Raw genomic sequence first — 16,171 nt, 5'->3', positions numbered from 1 at the left:
TACTCTCTGGACAGGTTGCAGACTGGGGCCAACATGCACAGCTGACACTAGGTGCATTAAATAATTTCTTAATAATAAATTTATGCTGATTTCTCTCTCACTTCTCTATAATACTGGTAGCCAGGCCCATATACCCCCTAAATGGGAAATTAAAAAGTTCTTTGTAAATGGAACATAAAAATAAAAAAGACTGACATTTGTAGGTTCCCCCAGATTGACTAGTTTTCTGGAGATAGCTATAAAGCAGAGCTTTGTTTAATAAGTCCAACTCTAGTTTTTGTAATACTCATTAATAGTTTAGGAAACATTTTAAAATATTTATATGATGCTTTAAGGCATCCTATAAAAAACTGAAAATGTCCGTTTCAGGATAAAGTGGTGAGTGTTCTATTCATCTGTTCCTGTATTATGGCTAGAGATTCCCGCTTCAAAAAGTTTGTTTACTGTAAGTCCAAAGACAGACTTAAAAAGGAAGTTAGACAAAAACATTTTGTTGAGACTGCCAAGTTTTAGAAGCCTCTCAAAAGACTTTTAAGTATTAAAAACACTTTTAAAATTAACTGTAAATGCATGCACTGAAATCATGGATTAGATGGAGAAGAAATACAAATATTTTCATCATTAATAATCCAGATTCTAAAACAATCTGTTACAACGTAAGTATATTAACATTGTGTACTTGTACAGCATTATAGAGTATTAAATTTGCTATTAATAAAACCACAGCTAAAAATAAAAACAAAAACAGTGAAATCATAATGAAAACATAATTAATTGGCATGACAAACTAAATTACATTTGCTAAGTGGTTATAAAAATTATAAATAAATATTTGGTGAGTGGTTAAGTGGTTAAAAAAGTAAACAAAATTTGGATATTCATCTGCCATTCACTATCTCTCAAATGTGTAGGATTTTAAGATATATAATTGATGAATGGTAGTGTAATAAAAGCAATAAATTGGGCATTTTGATTTTGACAGTAAAACATAGGAGAATCTGATGAAGTACATAAGAAAGACTTGAAAAATGTTTGATAAATTGACTGCCTATACCTCAAGAGAAACATGTACAAATGTATTTATTGGTGGTATTGCTCTTTAAGCTACTTAAGTCTACCTATAAGCACAATCTAGTCTACTTCAGTATTTGCATCTTTCAAATATTTCAATTCTCCAGGAAGTCTATCTCACAGATTTGGCTGAGGACTGTGAAATATTTCCAGTAGAAAGCAGAAAAAAAAGGGGGGGGGGGGGGGGGAAGAGATTGCTTCATGTCTGTTTTTCTAAAATTAGTTTTAAAAAATGGCAGTATATTCTTACTTCTAATAGATGTTTTTAATAATGTTTTATTTAATTATAAAATATTTCCTTAAGTAGGCCCTAAAATTAAATGTTACACATATTAACATATGTATAAATATAATGTGAAATTATATACTTTATATATATATTATATAACATACACATGTCACTTCTTATCTGATCCTACTAAAATACATTAGCAAAACCAGAGAAGAAATAAGGTGGTGGTGTTGCAAGTGAGCTAATTCTTCAGCTCTCATGATTAGAAGTTACAACATCTAAACACTAATGAATCAAGAAACAGCAGTATAGCATACTGTTTAGAAATATTGTAAATACTGTCTGGGTACAGTGGCTCATGCCTATAATCCCAGCACTTTGGGAGGCTGAGGTGGGGTGGATCACTTGAGGTCGGGAGTTCAAGACCAGCCTGGTCAACGTGGTGAAACCCCTTCTCTACTAAAAATACAAAAAATTTAGCCGGGCATGGTGGCGGGCACCTGTAATCCCAGCTACTTGGGAGGTTGAGGGAGGAGAATCACTTGAACCTGGGATGCGGAGGTTGCCGCGAGCTGAGGTCATGCCATTGCAGTCCAGCCTGGGCAACAAGAGCAAAACTTTGTCTCAAAAAAAAAAAAAAAAAAAAAAAATTTGTAAATACTGTAAGTTTGTTATATATAATCATCCAGCATATATTCCAATAAAAAAAGATAAATCCCCAGTAATTTTATATCTTCCTAACAATAGTTTTAAGAAATGTTGGAAATGTCCTTAAAACAGTTGTCAATGACAAGTCAAATCCAAATAATTTTAAACCAAATGTTTGGTTTTAGTCCATCACTACTATAAGAAAAAAAGGAATAAACTTACACACAAATGCTTCCTAGTAGCAAAAACTGAAAGGCTCAAGTAAGATAAGGCCTTTACTTACTTTAACTATGACATTTCTATGTCATGGGAATTATATAGTTTAACAATCTATATCTATTTTTCACTGAATCTGTACTTTAAAAGAGTGGTTCTAACCACTGGCCACCAGGAAAGTTACAATGGGGATCATCTTATACACACAAATGGAATTTAGTACTAGATGGTTTTAGTGTTTATTTAAACTTCATTATTTTATAATTCATTGCTCACAGCAAGAAAATGACATGTTCAGAGTCATGATAGCAATTATATTTGTTGTTGCCAGAGTTGGAGTCATGTTTCTTATTTTCCAGGTAGAAGTCAGGTAAAAAGTAATGCAAGTAATACACAGTAATAACACATATAATTAACATAATGGATATTTAAAAAAATAAAACTTTCTTCGCAGACTCAAAAATATGAATAGGAGGCAACATACTACTTCATTGCTCCCAAAATGAAATGCTATCGCCTATTATTACTGAAAAGAGAAAGTAAGCAAATAAAATCTGAATATCTTCATAACTTAAAATTGGGTTACATCAAAATCAAAACCAACCATGAATAAGAGAGAAAAAGATACATGTAGCACATTTGGCAAAGGATTTAGAGCTTGTGTATGTGTGTGTATGTATGTCTATGTACATATGTGTATATAGCTTGGTTGGTCTGTCTCTGAGAGAAATAATTCTTACAAAATAAAACAGATAAGAGCAAAATAAGGCAAAGGAAGAGGTAGTTAATTCAGAACAACTTACAATTAGACAAAAAGCACATGAAAAACTGTTCACCTTCACCTTCATTACCCACTTACAATGGTAGACTACAGTTTTAATAGTTCTGGGGGTGGGGAATCTGACAATGCATATCAAATGCTTTTAAAATATACATACTGTTTGATTAAGCTATTCTTCTTCTAGGGGCTTAGCCTAAGGAAATAATTAGGCAAGTTGCAAAATAAATATACATGCACAGACATTTAGTGGGGTGTTGCTTATAACAATAAAGTGGAAACAAACTAAATGTTAATTAGCAGGAGATTAGGTAAATATAATATGCAGTTACTAAAAATGACTTAAATTCATATTTGTTGATAGGAAAATGTGTCTACAGCAAGTGGTTCAGTGAACAAGAGGCTGGTTATCAACTATATGTATAATAGATTCCATTGTTTTTGTTTTAAAAAAGCAAACCACAAATGTATGCTTAGAAAAAAAGTCCAGTAGGCTATTAAAACTAAATACTAATGTAAGTTAATAAAGTATATCTTGTTTCTTTTGGCTCGACTTTTTTCCAAATTAAAATAAACAAATATTTATTGCTAAGACAGTAATAAGGTTAAAACACTAGTGAAAGGAATAAAAAACTTAAAAGCCATGGGAATACAAAGAAATATATGCAGGCAAAGGAAAGATGATCCATTAAAAGGATGGTTTAATAAAGAAGGAAGTATCTGAATTGGATTCTCATTGTGAAGAAAGATTTAGGCCAAGAAGTGCGATGGAGGTAGAGAAAGCAGCATTTGAAATTGATGGAAAAGCCTGGAAATTGCAGAGGCCAGAAACAGAAATCATGTTAACAGAAGGTTGGCATACCAGGTGCTGGACCAAAGTATGCCTATAGCTTGACACTGGACTTGGAAAGCCTTTGAAGACCCTTCTGAGAGGTCTACACTTTATTAGGAAGATCACTTTGTTGGCAATGCGAAGTGTAGACTGCAGTGGAGAGACAAGAGAAATTAAAACTAGTTTAGATGTCACTACATTATTCCTTTCTTATGGCAATTTTTCTAAAAATATTTTAAGATAAATTAAGAAACATCTTTTTTCTGTCTTTGTTTTAAGTAAATCTCTAAAACACAACTACTAAATGGCAATTCATGTGGTTTCTTAAGTAGAGGGGGCTTTACATTTATTTTGCAGGTTTTTGAAATACTTCACAGATGGTTCCTTTACATAAAATAAAGAGGCTAGATAATTTATCACTAATGCGCTAAAAATCCCTCTCTTAAAAATGGGCAGGACTTTTGGGGTCATCTTTTGATGTGCCATATCATGTGTTCTGAATGATTTTACCCAGAGGAACTAATTTATCAAAAGTTTAAGACTGCAAACGTTAAAAGATTTACGGAGCTGTATGTTATTGTAAAGGAAGATTGCAGTATTTAGCAAACATGAGTCATAGCCTGCAAAGTAGGGTTCATGACAGGGAGACATTGATGAATGCGATTAGATCTAATTGAGGTTTGGTACAAAACGATGGCAAGGATTCTTCTTTTGCAAGCAAGCACTCCTGTTAATATGTACGTGAGGAGAAATTCTGGGAAACTATGCTAAATCAAAATTAGTTGGCAAAGTTCTAAAGTGAAATCAAATATTAATGTATGCATTTCAATAAACACTTCTAGGCTACAAACGATTGATACAATTAGTGTACTCATCATAAATCTGGATTCTTTTTAACAGCCTTATGACTCATGGAATTCATAGTTGCAAATGATACAGGTAAATGAATTTTTACTATTTATAAGATATGTAAACTTCTAAGATAAAGTACCATTAAATTAACCAAACTAATATAAGATAAGGTACCACTAAATTAATCAAACTAATAAACATTTTATAATACACTTACGAGACATTATCATGGTTAGGGATGTATAATACTTCCCTACGTATTAGTTCCCTAATATGTAGGGAACTATTATCCTAATACATAGAGAACTATTATAGTCCTTTAAATTAATCCAGCAGTTTGAATAATAAATCAACCTGTAACCTTTTGATATTTCTCTGTGGGAAATAGCAGATACCATGTTTCTCTCTCAGTCTCATTTTCCCAGTATTTATACTTACCAAAGATGGAAAAGGGACAATACAAAGAACCTTTTAGTTCATAGTAATATTTGCAGCTATAGATGAATAACTAAATACTGTCTTATGTACATGGGGACAATGAGTCAAACAAAACGTATTTAGGTCTACAAGCATGATTTCCATTGTTTCATGATTAAATTTTGTTGCCAAATGGAAAAATATGGAAGATTTGGTTTATTAACATTTTCTGCTTTATATTTGTTATATGAGAAATTAGTATAGAGATTTCCTGTTCAAATGAAATTTCCTTGGATTCAAGTAATTTTAGGGGAAACTTAAGCTTATGTGTGAACTCCATATTCAATGAGAATATCGGTACTATATGAGACTGGTTCTCCTAGTATCTTTTATTGTACTTTAAGATAAAATCACCGACATTGGGTGCAAAATTTTAAAAAAGGAAAGGTTACAGACAGAAATATTACCAAATGTGAGTTTCCAGATGGATAATGAGGAAATCTTGACTTTTCATTTAATGTCAGAAATTTTATCAGTTCCATAAATAAATCGTGCTGTCAGCACCCCCGTCTTGCACTACACTCAGTGAGTGTGCTATCTGTTTTCCAGACCCCAAAATAGGTACATATTTTACTCTTAGTCAATACACTTGTTTGGAGGTAAAGATTTCAAGTCAAATAAATATCTATCCAAAAATCAAGTCCAGTTATTAGAAAATAATTAAAATTCATAAAATGTACAAAATTAGCTTCTTCCTGCATAAGAATTTAGGCTTATTAATTTAAGAAAAGTAACAAGTAGTCTATGTCACAAAAATACAAAATATTGTATCTAACAATCTCTTCAAATTTATAAAACACTTATGAAGAAAACTCTGAAACTTTGCTGAGGAACATACAAAAAGATATGAATATAGAGAGACAAACTATTCTAGAGTAAGAAGATTTGATATTGGAAATATATGAAGTCAATTTATGAATTAAAAAAATTTCATTTCCTTGAAACTGGAAATTATTCTGATATTCATTTCCTAGACAAAGCAAAGAATATATTTCAGACAAAGAATAATGAAGAAGGGCTAGCATACTGTATAAAAAAATACTCTGAAGTATACATATTAAAATAATAGCTACTGGCCCTAAGACAGACAAACAGGTGAAACAATAGAGTAGAAATCGAGTAAACAGAATTATATATGACTACTTATTGTACAAAAAACACAGTTGCTGTAAGGATGCATTGCCAATATATCTATATAAGAATGTTAGTCTCCTTGGAAAAAATAAATTTAGATTCTTGCCTATCATTTAACATCAACACAAATTAGGAGAAAGTGGAAAGGAAAATTTAAAAACTTATGAATGGAAAGGCCTTTTGAGGAAAGATCCCGAAGGCATTGAGAGAGAGAAAAAAGCTATTTTAATACATAAATGTTTTAACTTTCAGCATTAAAAAGGAAACCTCAAACAAAAGCAAGAATAAGTGGTAAAACTTGAAGGGTATAGTTATACTATGTATATTACAGGAAAAAAGTCAATATCCCTTAGTGATTTCATCCTGTCCTATGGCTTTAAATATCATCTAAATGTTAACAACTCTCAAAAATTTATATTTTAGCTTAGACTTCTCTCTTGAACTTCAGATTCTTAACTGCCTACATGAGGTCTCCACTTGGATGTATCTTAGACAAATTTAACATGCCTAGAACAGAACTCCTAATTTTCTACAACCTCCACCCTGTATACCTACTCCATCTGAAGTCTTCCTTATCTCTCTGAAGGTGACTCAATTCTTTTAGATGCTAAGTTCAAAAATTTTAGATTCAATCTTAGGTATTTCTTTCTCTCCTATTCCAAATCTAATTTTCTTCGAAATCTTGCTGGCTCTACCTTCAAAACATTTTAGAATCTGACCACTTCTCACCAGCTCCGTTGCTATTATCCTGGTCTGAATCATCACCATTTTTTGCTTGGGTTATTCTAGTAGCCTCCTCATGTTTCAGCCCTTGCCATAGTATAATCTATTCTCACCACAGCAGTCAGAGAGATTATTTAAGACCACAATTGAGATATGTTACATTTCTGCTCAGACCATGTCATGGCTCCTTGTTTTATTCAGAGTAAAAGACTAATTAAGTCCTTTATAGTAACCTAGGAGGCCCTATGTGATCTGCATTCCTTCCCTTTATCTCTCTGATCTCCTCACTACTTTCATTCTCTTTTTCTTTGTACCAGTTATGTATCCTCACCAGCCTTTGAATATGTCAGGCAAATTCCTATGTTAGAGATTTTGCACTGTGATTGTGTCCCTCTACCTAAAAAAGTTTCTTCTCCCAGATATTCATACAGCTAATCCTGTGAACTCCTTCAAGTTTAATCAGTGAGATCCTCCCTGACCATGCTATTGAAAATAGCAATCTCTCTCCTCCCTGGCCACACTCCTGAACTCCCTTTATTTCTTTCTCATAGCATGTAGTACCTTCTAGCATTCTGTTTAATTTATTCACTATATTATTGTCTTTCTCTACTAGAAGTGAGCTCCTTGAGGGTGGTGGAGTTTGTTTCATACTTTGATCCCTATCATCAGACAAGTGCCTGAAATACTGCTATAAGTTAAACACTGTTGAATGAATAAAAAAAAAAAACCTACATTTAAGATCTCGTAAAAAAGTAACCATTGTTGAAAAAGATGACTATATCAGAAAAATGTACAAAGGATGGCTGGGCAATTCACAGAAAAAAGAGTCTTCAATTAAAAAAAACACACTCAACTATATTAGTAATGAAAATGGAAAAAAGATAGTATTTATGACTATTGGCAAAGTATCAAGAAGCATTGCCATTACTTTCAATGATGAAAACCACAATTACTTCTGCCCCAACCTAAAAATTAGCAAAGACAGAAGTGGGAGAGAGTGTCCAAGATTAAAAAAGACTGCAGAGGCCTGAACCTTGTTTGGATCTTAATTCAAACAAATCATAGAAACAATTTATGAGACAATGGGGGAAATTTGGACACATTAGATATTTGATGACATTTTTCTTTTATACATACTTGATGTAAATGGAAGAAATGATGTGCCGTCTGAGATCTACTTTAAAATAATCTAGTGTAAGAGCTGGGATGGAGGAAAGCAGATGGGTTTTCAAGATTAGACATGAGCTGATAAGTTTTAAAGTTAGGTGTGTTGGACATATGGTACTGATAGTATTCTTTGTGCTTATATACATGTTTGTAATTGATTTACTAAAAGCAGAAATTAAAAATATTTTAACACCAAAAGCTGGTGAGGCTAAAACAAAAAAAAGCTCATTCATTTATACTGCTGGATGGGGGTTAAAATCACCTAAAGGAGGGGAGTTACTTGACAATATATATTGCAAATTTTGCATAATGTTTGCATAATTTATCTTGAGCCAGAAATTTTACTTCTAAAGAATTTATTGTAGGGATAATCAGATATGAGTACAAAGATAAATATACATATTCGCTTACTAAAAAATTCCTTGCAATAATAGTGAAAATTTATTAAACAACCCAAATGCCCAACAATAGAGTATAGCCTACATTCATTATAGTTAATCTCATCAGATTTTTTTTTTTTTTTTGAGATAGAGTCTTGCTTTGTTGCTTAGGCTGGAGTGCCATGGTGTAATCTCAGCTTACTGCAGCCTCAACTTCCCAAGCTCAAGTGAACCTCCTAGTTCAGCCTCCCAAGTAGCTAGGATTACAGGCATGGGCCACCATGCCTGGCTAAGTTTTGCATTTTTTGTAGAGACAGGGTTTCGCCATGTTGCTCAGGCTGGTCTTGAACTCCTGGCTCAAGCAATCAGCCTGCCTCAGTCTCCCAAAATACTGGGATTGCAGGTATAAGCCACTGTGCCTGCCCCAGATTCTTAAAAGCACTGCATGTGTGTGTATTTAAGTAAAAAGAATATAGTTAATCTAGTAAATACTTTTAAAGGTCCCTAAGGCACTTGAACTCACTTATAAACACCGTTCCTATTATTCCCCCTTGACACTATTCATCATGTATACAACACACATAATTCATGAAATGGAAAATACATAATAAATAAATAGTTCATCTCTAAAATAATTTGAATGAAATAGTAAAGTAACAAGCCAAGGACAAAACTTTATAAAAACAAAACCCACCTTCTAATATGTTTTCAAGAGAAAATACGTAATTATAAAATGTAACATGGCTTCAAGTCTTTCCTTCAAAAATACTATGAGAAGGAATTAAGAGTCAAGTAAATTCTTTTGTTTTATTGTTGACAAGTATAGTCTATGCAATTATACTGTATGTGAAATACAGATTTTTAAATAAGGAATAATGAGCATTATATAGCAGGTGGTCAGTATTTCTCGATCTTGGTGTTAAAATCCTATTTCCTTTCTAACATCTTGAGTACATTATAAAAAAAGAATTAAGCCCAAAAGGTATAAGAGAATCTGAAAAAAACTTAAGTTTTGCTCTCCAGAGATCGCAACTAGGTCAGGTCACATGCTTTATTAAATGAAAAAGAATATATATGTGTACATACAATATATATGTTTTGAGATAATCTATCCAACTTTCCCTATTATCTTAATGTAAAGGTATAATATAGGGAACTTCTGCTAATAATAAAGATGGAGATAATTCCGACCAACCTTTCTTTTGAAAGCAACCAAAAGTCTGGACAAAAGATAAAAAACATCTGTTTGAAGGCACTGGATTATTAATAAGATGGTGAAAAACTATAGGTGAGTATCAGGAGGAAGTTGGAGGCTCAGGAAAGTAACTTCTGCAATTTCAGCGAATTTCCCCTTGAGGTTGTTTGCTTATGCTGGAAGAGCTGGCAGAAAAACATAGCAGCAGTGTTAAGAACTTTGTGGGAATAGGGTGCTGGAATTGGAAATTAGGATCTTTGTAAATCTTCCTTGCTTTGAGTTGGGACTCTGAACAGCTATACTGCAGAGGGCAAATCAGAAATAGGCAGGCCCTCAGGAAACTACAGTTTAGTATCAAATTATCTCAGTCTCTGAAATAGGACTCAGGTGATTTTGAATTGCTAATGCTACCTGGAGTCTGAAAGAAGGAATTGTAAATATTCTCTGAGATTTTTAATATTGTGATCAGATGCATCAAAATATTCTGCAAACAATTTTGCAAATACCTGACTGGCACACAAAAAATTTGCGTGCATATGAGGAATTAAGACCACATGCAAGAAAATCAGTCTAAACAGACCCAGTGGTTACACTTTGGAATTCTTAGACACAGACTTTAAATTATAGTTGTCTCTCAGTATCTGTGAGGGATAGGTTGCATGATCATTCTAGAATTCATGGATGCTCACATTCTTTACATAAAAAATAATACAGCATTTGCACACAACCTATACAATCCTACCATATGCTTTAATAATCTCTAGATTACTTACAATATCTAATACTATATATATACTATGTAAATAGTTATGATGCACTGTTTAGGGAATAATGACCAAAAAAAGTCTATATGTTCAGTACAGATGAAACCATCCATTTTTTTTTTTTGATCACTTGGTTGAATCCATGGATGCAGAACCCATGGATATGGATGGCTGACTGTAATTATAACCTTTGTACTTAATAACAATTTTTGCAAAGATATGAAACTATAAAAAAGAATGAAATGGAAATTCCAGAATTGGAATGTAGTGACTGAAATTAAAAATTTTATGGATTTAAGGATCATTTGATAAAGCTGAAAAAAGAAAGTAAACTGCAGAATGTGAGAAACAAAATTATCCAGAGAGAGAAAAACACATTAAAAGCAAAAGAGTAAAAGGCATATACAATACAATGAGAAAGTGCCATGCAATATAATTGGAGTCACAAAAGTAGAGGAGAGAGCAAAAGTGACAAAAGCAATAGGTGACGAGATAATGGTTAAGAACTTTCCAAAACAAATGAAAGATAATGCAGAAATAAATTCAGAAAGTCATCAACCCACTTAAGAGAAGTAAAAGTAAAAATAAAGTCAACTAGGCATAATATAATAAAACTATTAAAAGCCAAAGACTGGGAAAATATTTCAATAAGCCAGAAGTCAGATTGTATTCAGGTGCAACACTTAACATAAAATCTGACTTCAACAGATTATTATTCTCTGTGAATAAGGTCTTACATATTAGCCCTTCATTCCCAACTATTTGTCTATTTGTCTTAGGTGAGCTAAATGTGTGCTGGGACACATTTGAGCCAAATGTCCCAGCACACATTTAGCTCACATAAGAAAAATGAACTCTAGTTGGGAGTGAGGGGCTAACAAACACCAGATCTCAAGAAAATTCCCCATAATGGAAAATATAGGCAGATTTGACTATATAAAAGTTAAAAGTCCAATAAATTGATCAATTATTGCTTAACATATATGTATATATGTAAAAAGCACCAAATGAACAAAGAGTTATTAGATACGAAGTGCCAAGCAAAAGACTAAGCAAACAAAAAGCCCCTCAAACCCATAACAAATAAACAAAAATTTTCACTAGTGCGAATGAGCAAAGGATACCTCACAGGGGATGAATTGGCCTTGTCAATAATCTGAGAGGTACAAATTTTAAAAGACTATGCGGCTGGGTGCGGTGGCTCACACCTGTAATTCCAGCACTTTGGGAGGCCGAGGCGGGTGGATCACGAGGTCAGGAGATTGAGACCATCCTGGCTAACACGGTGAAACCCCGTCTCTACTAAATATACAAAAAATTAGCCGGGTGTGGTGGCGGGCTCCTGTAGTCCCAGCTACTTGGGAGGCTGAGGCAGGAGAATCGCGTGAACCCGGGAGATGGAGCTTGCAGTGAGCAGAGATTGTGCCACTGCACTCCAGCCTGGGTGACAGAGCAAGACTCCATCTCAGAAAAAAAAAAAAAAAAATGACTATGCATTATTATTATTGCTGTTGTTACTACTTTTGGTTTAGGTGAAGATTAAACAGGTACTCCCATGTGTACTAAGCATAGAAAAAAATTATAAAAAGCAGTTTAAAATGATGCATTAAAAAAAAAAGATATGTCCTTTACCCTGGCAAATCAGCTTCTAGGATTCTGCTATGCATGCACAAATGGGAATATACAGATATGTTCTCTGATGTACTGTTCACTAACAGAAAATGGTTAATTAAATTATGGTATGTCTATTCTCTGGATTCTCAAAAACAATACAAAAATGAGGTAGATTCTTCATGTATGTACCCTAAAAATGTTCATAATAAACAAATAAAACCAACAAACATAATAAACTAGACAAAAAAGTTGCAGACCACTATGTGTAATGTGCTAGCATTCATGTGAAACTTATCAAAAAGCTTTATGTAATACAAATACATTTGTATTATACACATACTGCAAAAATAAATATTTAACAGCATTTAATCTCTGAGATAGGGCATAAAATTGAGGTTCTGAGAAGAGTTGAAGATGGCACTCTGCTTCTTATATTCTACATTGTCTGAATTTTTTTCTTAACTAAGATTATATGTTAGCTTTGCAATTAAAATGTCTCATACATACTTTTATGAAAGAGAAATATCAAGTGATTTATCAATAGAAAAATAGTAAACTCTACATTGTTAGTTGATCTTAAGAACAGATTATTATTATAGAATATGATATGATTAATTATAATTTCCTGCCCTTAAGAGAGGTTACATTTTAAGGAAGGATAGGAAGCAAAATTATTCCATCAAAAATAGGTAAAACGGGTCAGGCATAGTCGCTCATGCCTATAATCTCAGCAATTTGGGAGGCCAAGGGAGAGAACTGCTTGAGTCCAGGAGTTTGAGGTCAGCCTGGGTAACATAGTGATACTTTGTTTCCACAGGAAAAAAAAAAAAAAAAAAAGCCAGGGGTGGTGGTGCATGCCTGTAAGTCCTGGCTACTCCTGGGGCTGAAGTGGGAGGATTGCTAGAGCCCAGGAAGTGGAGGCTGCAGCAAGCTTTGATTGCACCACTGCACTCCAGCCTGGGCAACAGGGTGAGACCCTGTCTCAAAAAAAAAACCACCAAAAAAAAGAGGGTAAAATTAGAACATCAATGCATACTTGTTCTAGATCTTTGGACGATACTGGTGAATTGAAATGACTATAAAGGTAATTTTCCCATTAAGTTTTTTTTATTTTTTTGAGATGGAGTCTCGCACTCTCGCCCAGGCTGGAGTGCAGTGGCGCCATCTCGGCTCACTGCGAGCTCCACCTCCCAGGTTCATGCCATTCTCCTGCCTCAGCCTCCTGAGTTGCTGGGACTACAGGTGCTCACCACCATGCCCGGCTAATTTTTTTTATTTTTACTAGAGACGGGGTTTCACCGTGTTAGCCAGGATGGTGTCGATCTCCTGACCTTATGATCTGCCCGCCTCGGCCTCCCAAAGTGCTGGGATTACAGGCGTGAGCCACCGCGCCTGGTCCCAATTAATTTTAATAAAATAGCCAAATCTATTAAAAATTAACTGTTCTATAGATTGATATACAAAGGTTATCTTTAGAAATAATGTTACTATTTACTTAAAACGAAAGTTATACTTACAACAAGGAATAGGCTGAACTGGTCCAAGTTGTGGAAAGGTCATAAGAACAGAAATCCCTGGTGGATCATTTTGCTTTGGTTGTTCAGCAGTTTGGTCAGCCCAAACTACCACTTTTTTCCTCTCCACCAAATGTTCGATCTCTTTGAAGTCAGACTCAAAAGCAGCATTTGACAGGCCAGCATCTTTTAATGTGCAATATTGTTTTCTTAGGGTTGGAAGTAAAGCATTCAATACTCTATATACAGAAGACGAGAAGAAAGGAGAGATAAATGTTCTATCTTAAATACATTATTTTAGTTCTTTTATGTAACACCCAAAGTATTAGCATATCATTAAAATAATTTCCCATGTATGAACTAAGTTCTAGTCTCAGATTGTCTTCACTTGCTTCCATATGACCTTGGACAAGGCAAAAACTGAAGTTTTTCCTCTGTAATGTGAGGGACAGATAAATAGCCACTACTTACAACAGGAGATTGCTTTGAGGACTAAATGAATTAAGTATATTTATTTACTTATTTTTTAGAGACAGGGTCTCACTCTGTGGCCCAGGCTGGAGTGCAGTGGCATGATCATCTCATTGCAGCCTCGATCTCCTGGGCTCACTTGATCCTCCCGCCTCAGGCTCCCGAGTAGCTGGGAACACAGATGTGAGCCACTACATTAACTTTTTAATTTTTTTGGTAGAGATGGGGTCTTGTTATGTTGCCCAGGTTGGTCTCAAACACCTAGCCTCAAGAGATCTTCTTGCCTCCACCTCCCAAAGTGCTGGGATTACAGGGATAAGCCACTGTGCCTGGCTAAATGAATTAAATGTACATAAAAGCTTTTTGCAAAACATAATGTGATTTCCAAACCACAGATGTTGTTACTGCTACTAATTATCATAAAATTGAAATGAAAAATTAATATACTATGTGAAATGATGAGATATATTTTAAGTATACAATATTATAACACACACACACACACACACAAACATATAACAAAAGAACAAAACCTACCTCTCCTTTAAGTTAAATGACCTAAAGAATGGCTTTTGGAATGGCACTTAAAGGGATTTTAAGGAGAAAAGTTGTGGATAAGGATGGGGAGTACAAATAATCGTTAGGGCACTGGATTCATGGCTCTAACTCAAAATCTTCCTTATTAGTAACAATTAGAGCAGCACTGAATGTAATTTTTTGTGTATCAGACTTCTATGTAAGTGGTCACTGAAGAAATGTCACAGCTAAACAGTTATAAATTTATACACTCAATCAGTGGTTCCCAACTTTTCTATAAAGGAAGATGTCTAACATGAATGATCCTGAAGTGATTCAGTCCTGGAATCCTGAGTCCATCAAGATGATGTTCCAGTCGTCTCATAACATCGAGGAGAAGAGAACCAGTAGAATTATGGATAGGGTAGTGGGAAAAGACTAATCAGGCATTAATTTTCATACACAAGGAAATAGCACCTTTTAACCTATGAGTGAGTCTTAAATATTTCAATAGCAGCACAAAAAATTGTGACCTTTTTCCTTTTGGTGGGGGTTGCTGGAGGGTACTGCAATTAAGTAGGTAATAAGTACAAGAAGAAGTTATTAATCAAAGGCAATTAAACAATTACTTATTTAGCATCTACACTAATCAGGTACTGTGCAGGAAAGTTATCATAGTAGGCCTGACACTGCTAAGAAAGGCTTGGTTATAAGGTTGACACCTGGCTGGTATTTTAAAATACGGATTTTAGGAGGGTTCCCAGCATTTCCAGAACTCATATGACAAGAGTGGCTCACTGTGCTTAAACTGTTAAACAATGTGGTTTATGCTAAAACACCTTCTCTCCTTTTGAAAAGTCTGGAATCTTGATACATCCTGGCAGAAAGTGCCTATGCAACTAGCTTCCAATAAAAACCTGGGGCACGGAACTCAAAAGAGCTTCCAAAGCAGACAACATTTCACATGTGCTGCCACAACTTTTTGCTGGAGGAATTGTACACATTCTGTGTGATTCCACTGGAGGAAGACTCTTGAAACTTTGTGTCAGGGTTCCTGCAGACTTTGCCCCCTGTACCTTTTCCCTTTGCCGATTTTGCTTTGTAGCCTCTTGCTGAAATAAAGCACAACTAATAATAAAACTATATGATGAGTCTTGTGAGTCTCCCTAATGAATCACTGAACCTGAAAGTAGTCCTAGGGACCTATAACACAGGAATTATATCATGTTATTTACTTTCAGGTTTAATCTTTTCAAAAACTTTATATGAAATGTATTATAATCTATTCATAACCTTTATATGAAATGTATTATAATCTATTTTTATATAAGGAAACCATGGCTTAGCAAAGCTAAATAATCAGCATAAGGTTATATTGCTCATAAAAGCTGTAATTCAAGATTGATTCCAAAACTCATCCTCTTTCTTCTATGCCACATTGCCTCTGTGATGCTGTGGTTCACCAATTTTCTAAATTATTGAGTTAGTCTTTTTTTCCCCATTTTAAGGTTAATGTTTATCTTAAGATAGTGTATTCATCCAGGGTCTGATATAGCAAATGTAGTATGGTTAAAAGAAATTAATGTT

General features: G+C 34.2%; 1 protein-coding gene across 1 annotated transcript in view; it reads right to left on the bottom strand.

Moving 5' to 3' along the window:
* Window positions 1-16,171, bottom strand: part of KIF18A (kinesin family member 18A) — an 85,240-nt gene that overhangs the window by 19,921 nt on the left and 49,148 nt on the right. Inside the window, exon 13 of the mRNA XM_050755376.1 lies at window positions 13,601-13,836. Within this exon, the coding sequence (XP_050611333.1) occupies window positions 13,601-13,836 (236 nt within the window). The remainder of the gene's footprint in view (window positions 1-13,600; window positions 13,837-16,171) is intronic.

This window comes from Macaca thibetana, chromosome 14, assembly GCF_024542745.1.
Source record: "Macaca thibetana thibetana isolate TM-01 chromosome 14, ASM2454274v1, whole genome shotgun sequence".
Lineage (NCBI taxonomy): Eukaryota > Metazoa > Chordata > Mammalia > Primates > Cercopithecidae > Macaca > Macaca thibetana.
Note: the sequence above shows the minus strand (reverse complement) of the source record. Positions and strands in the feature narration are given on the sequence as shown.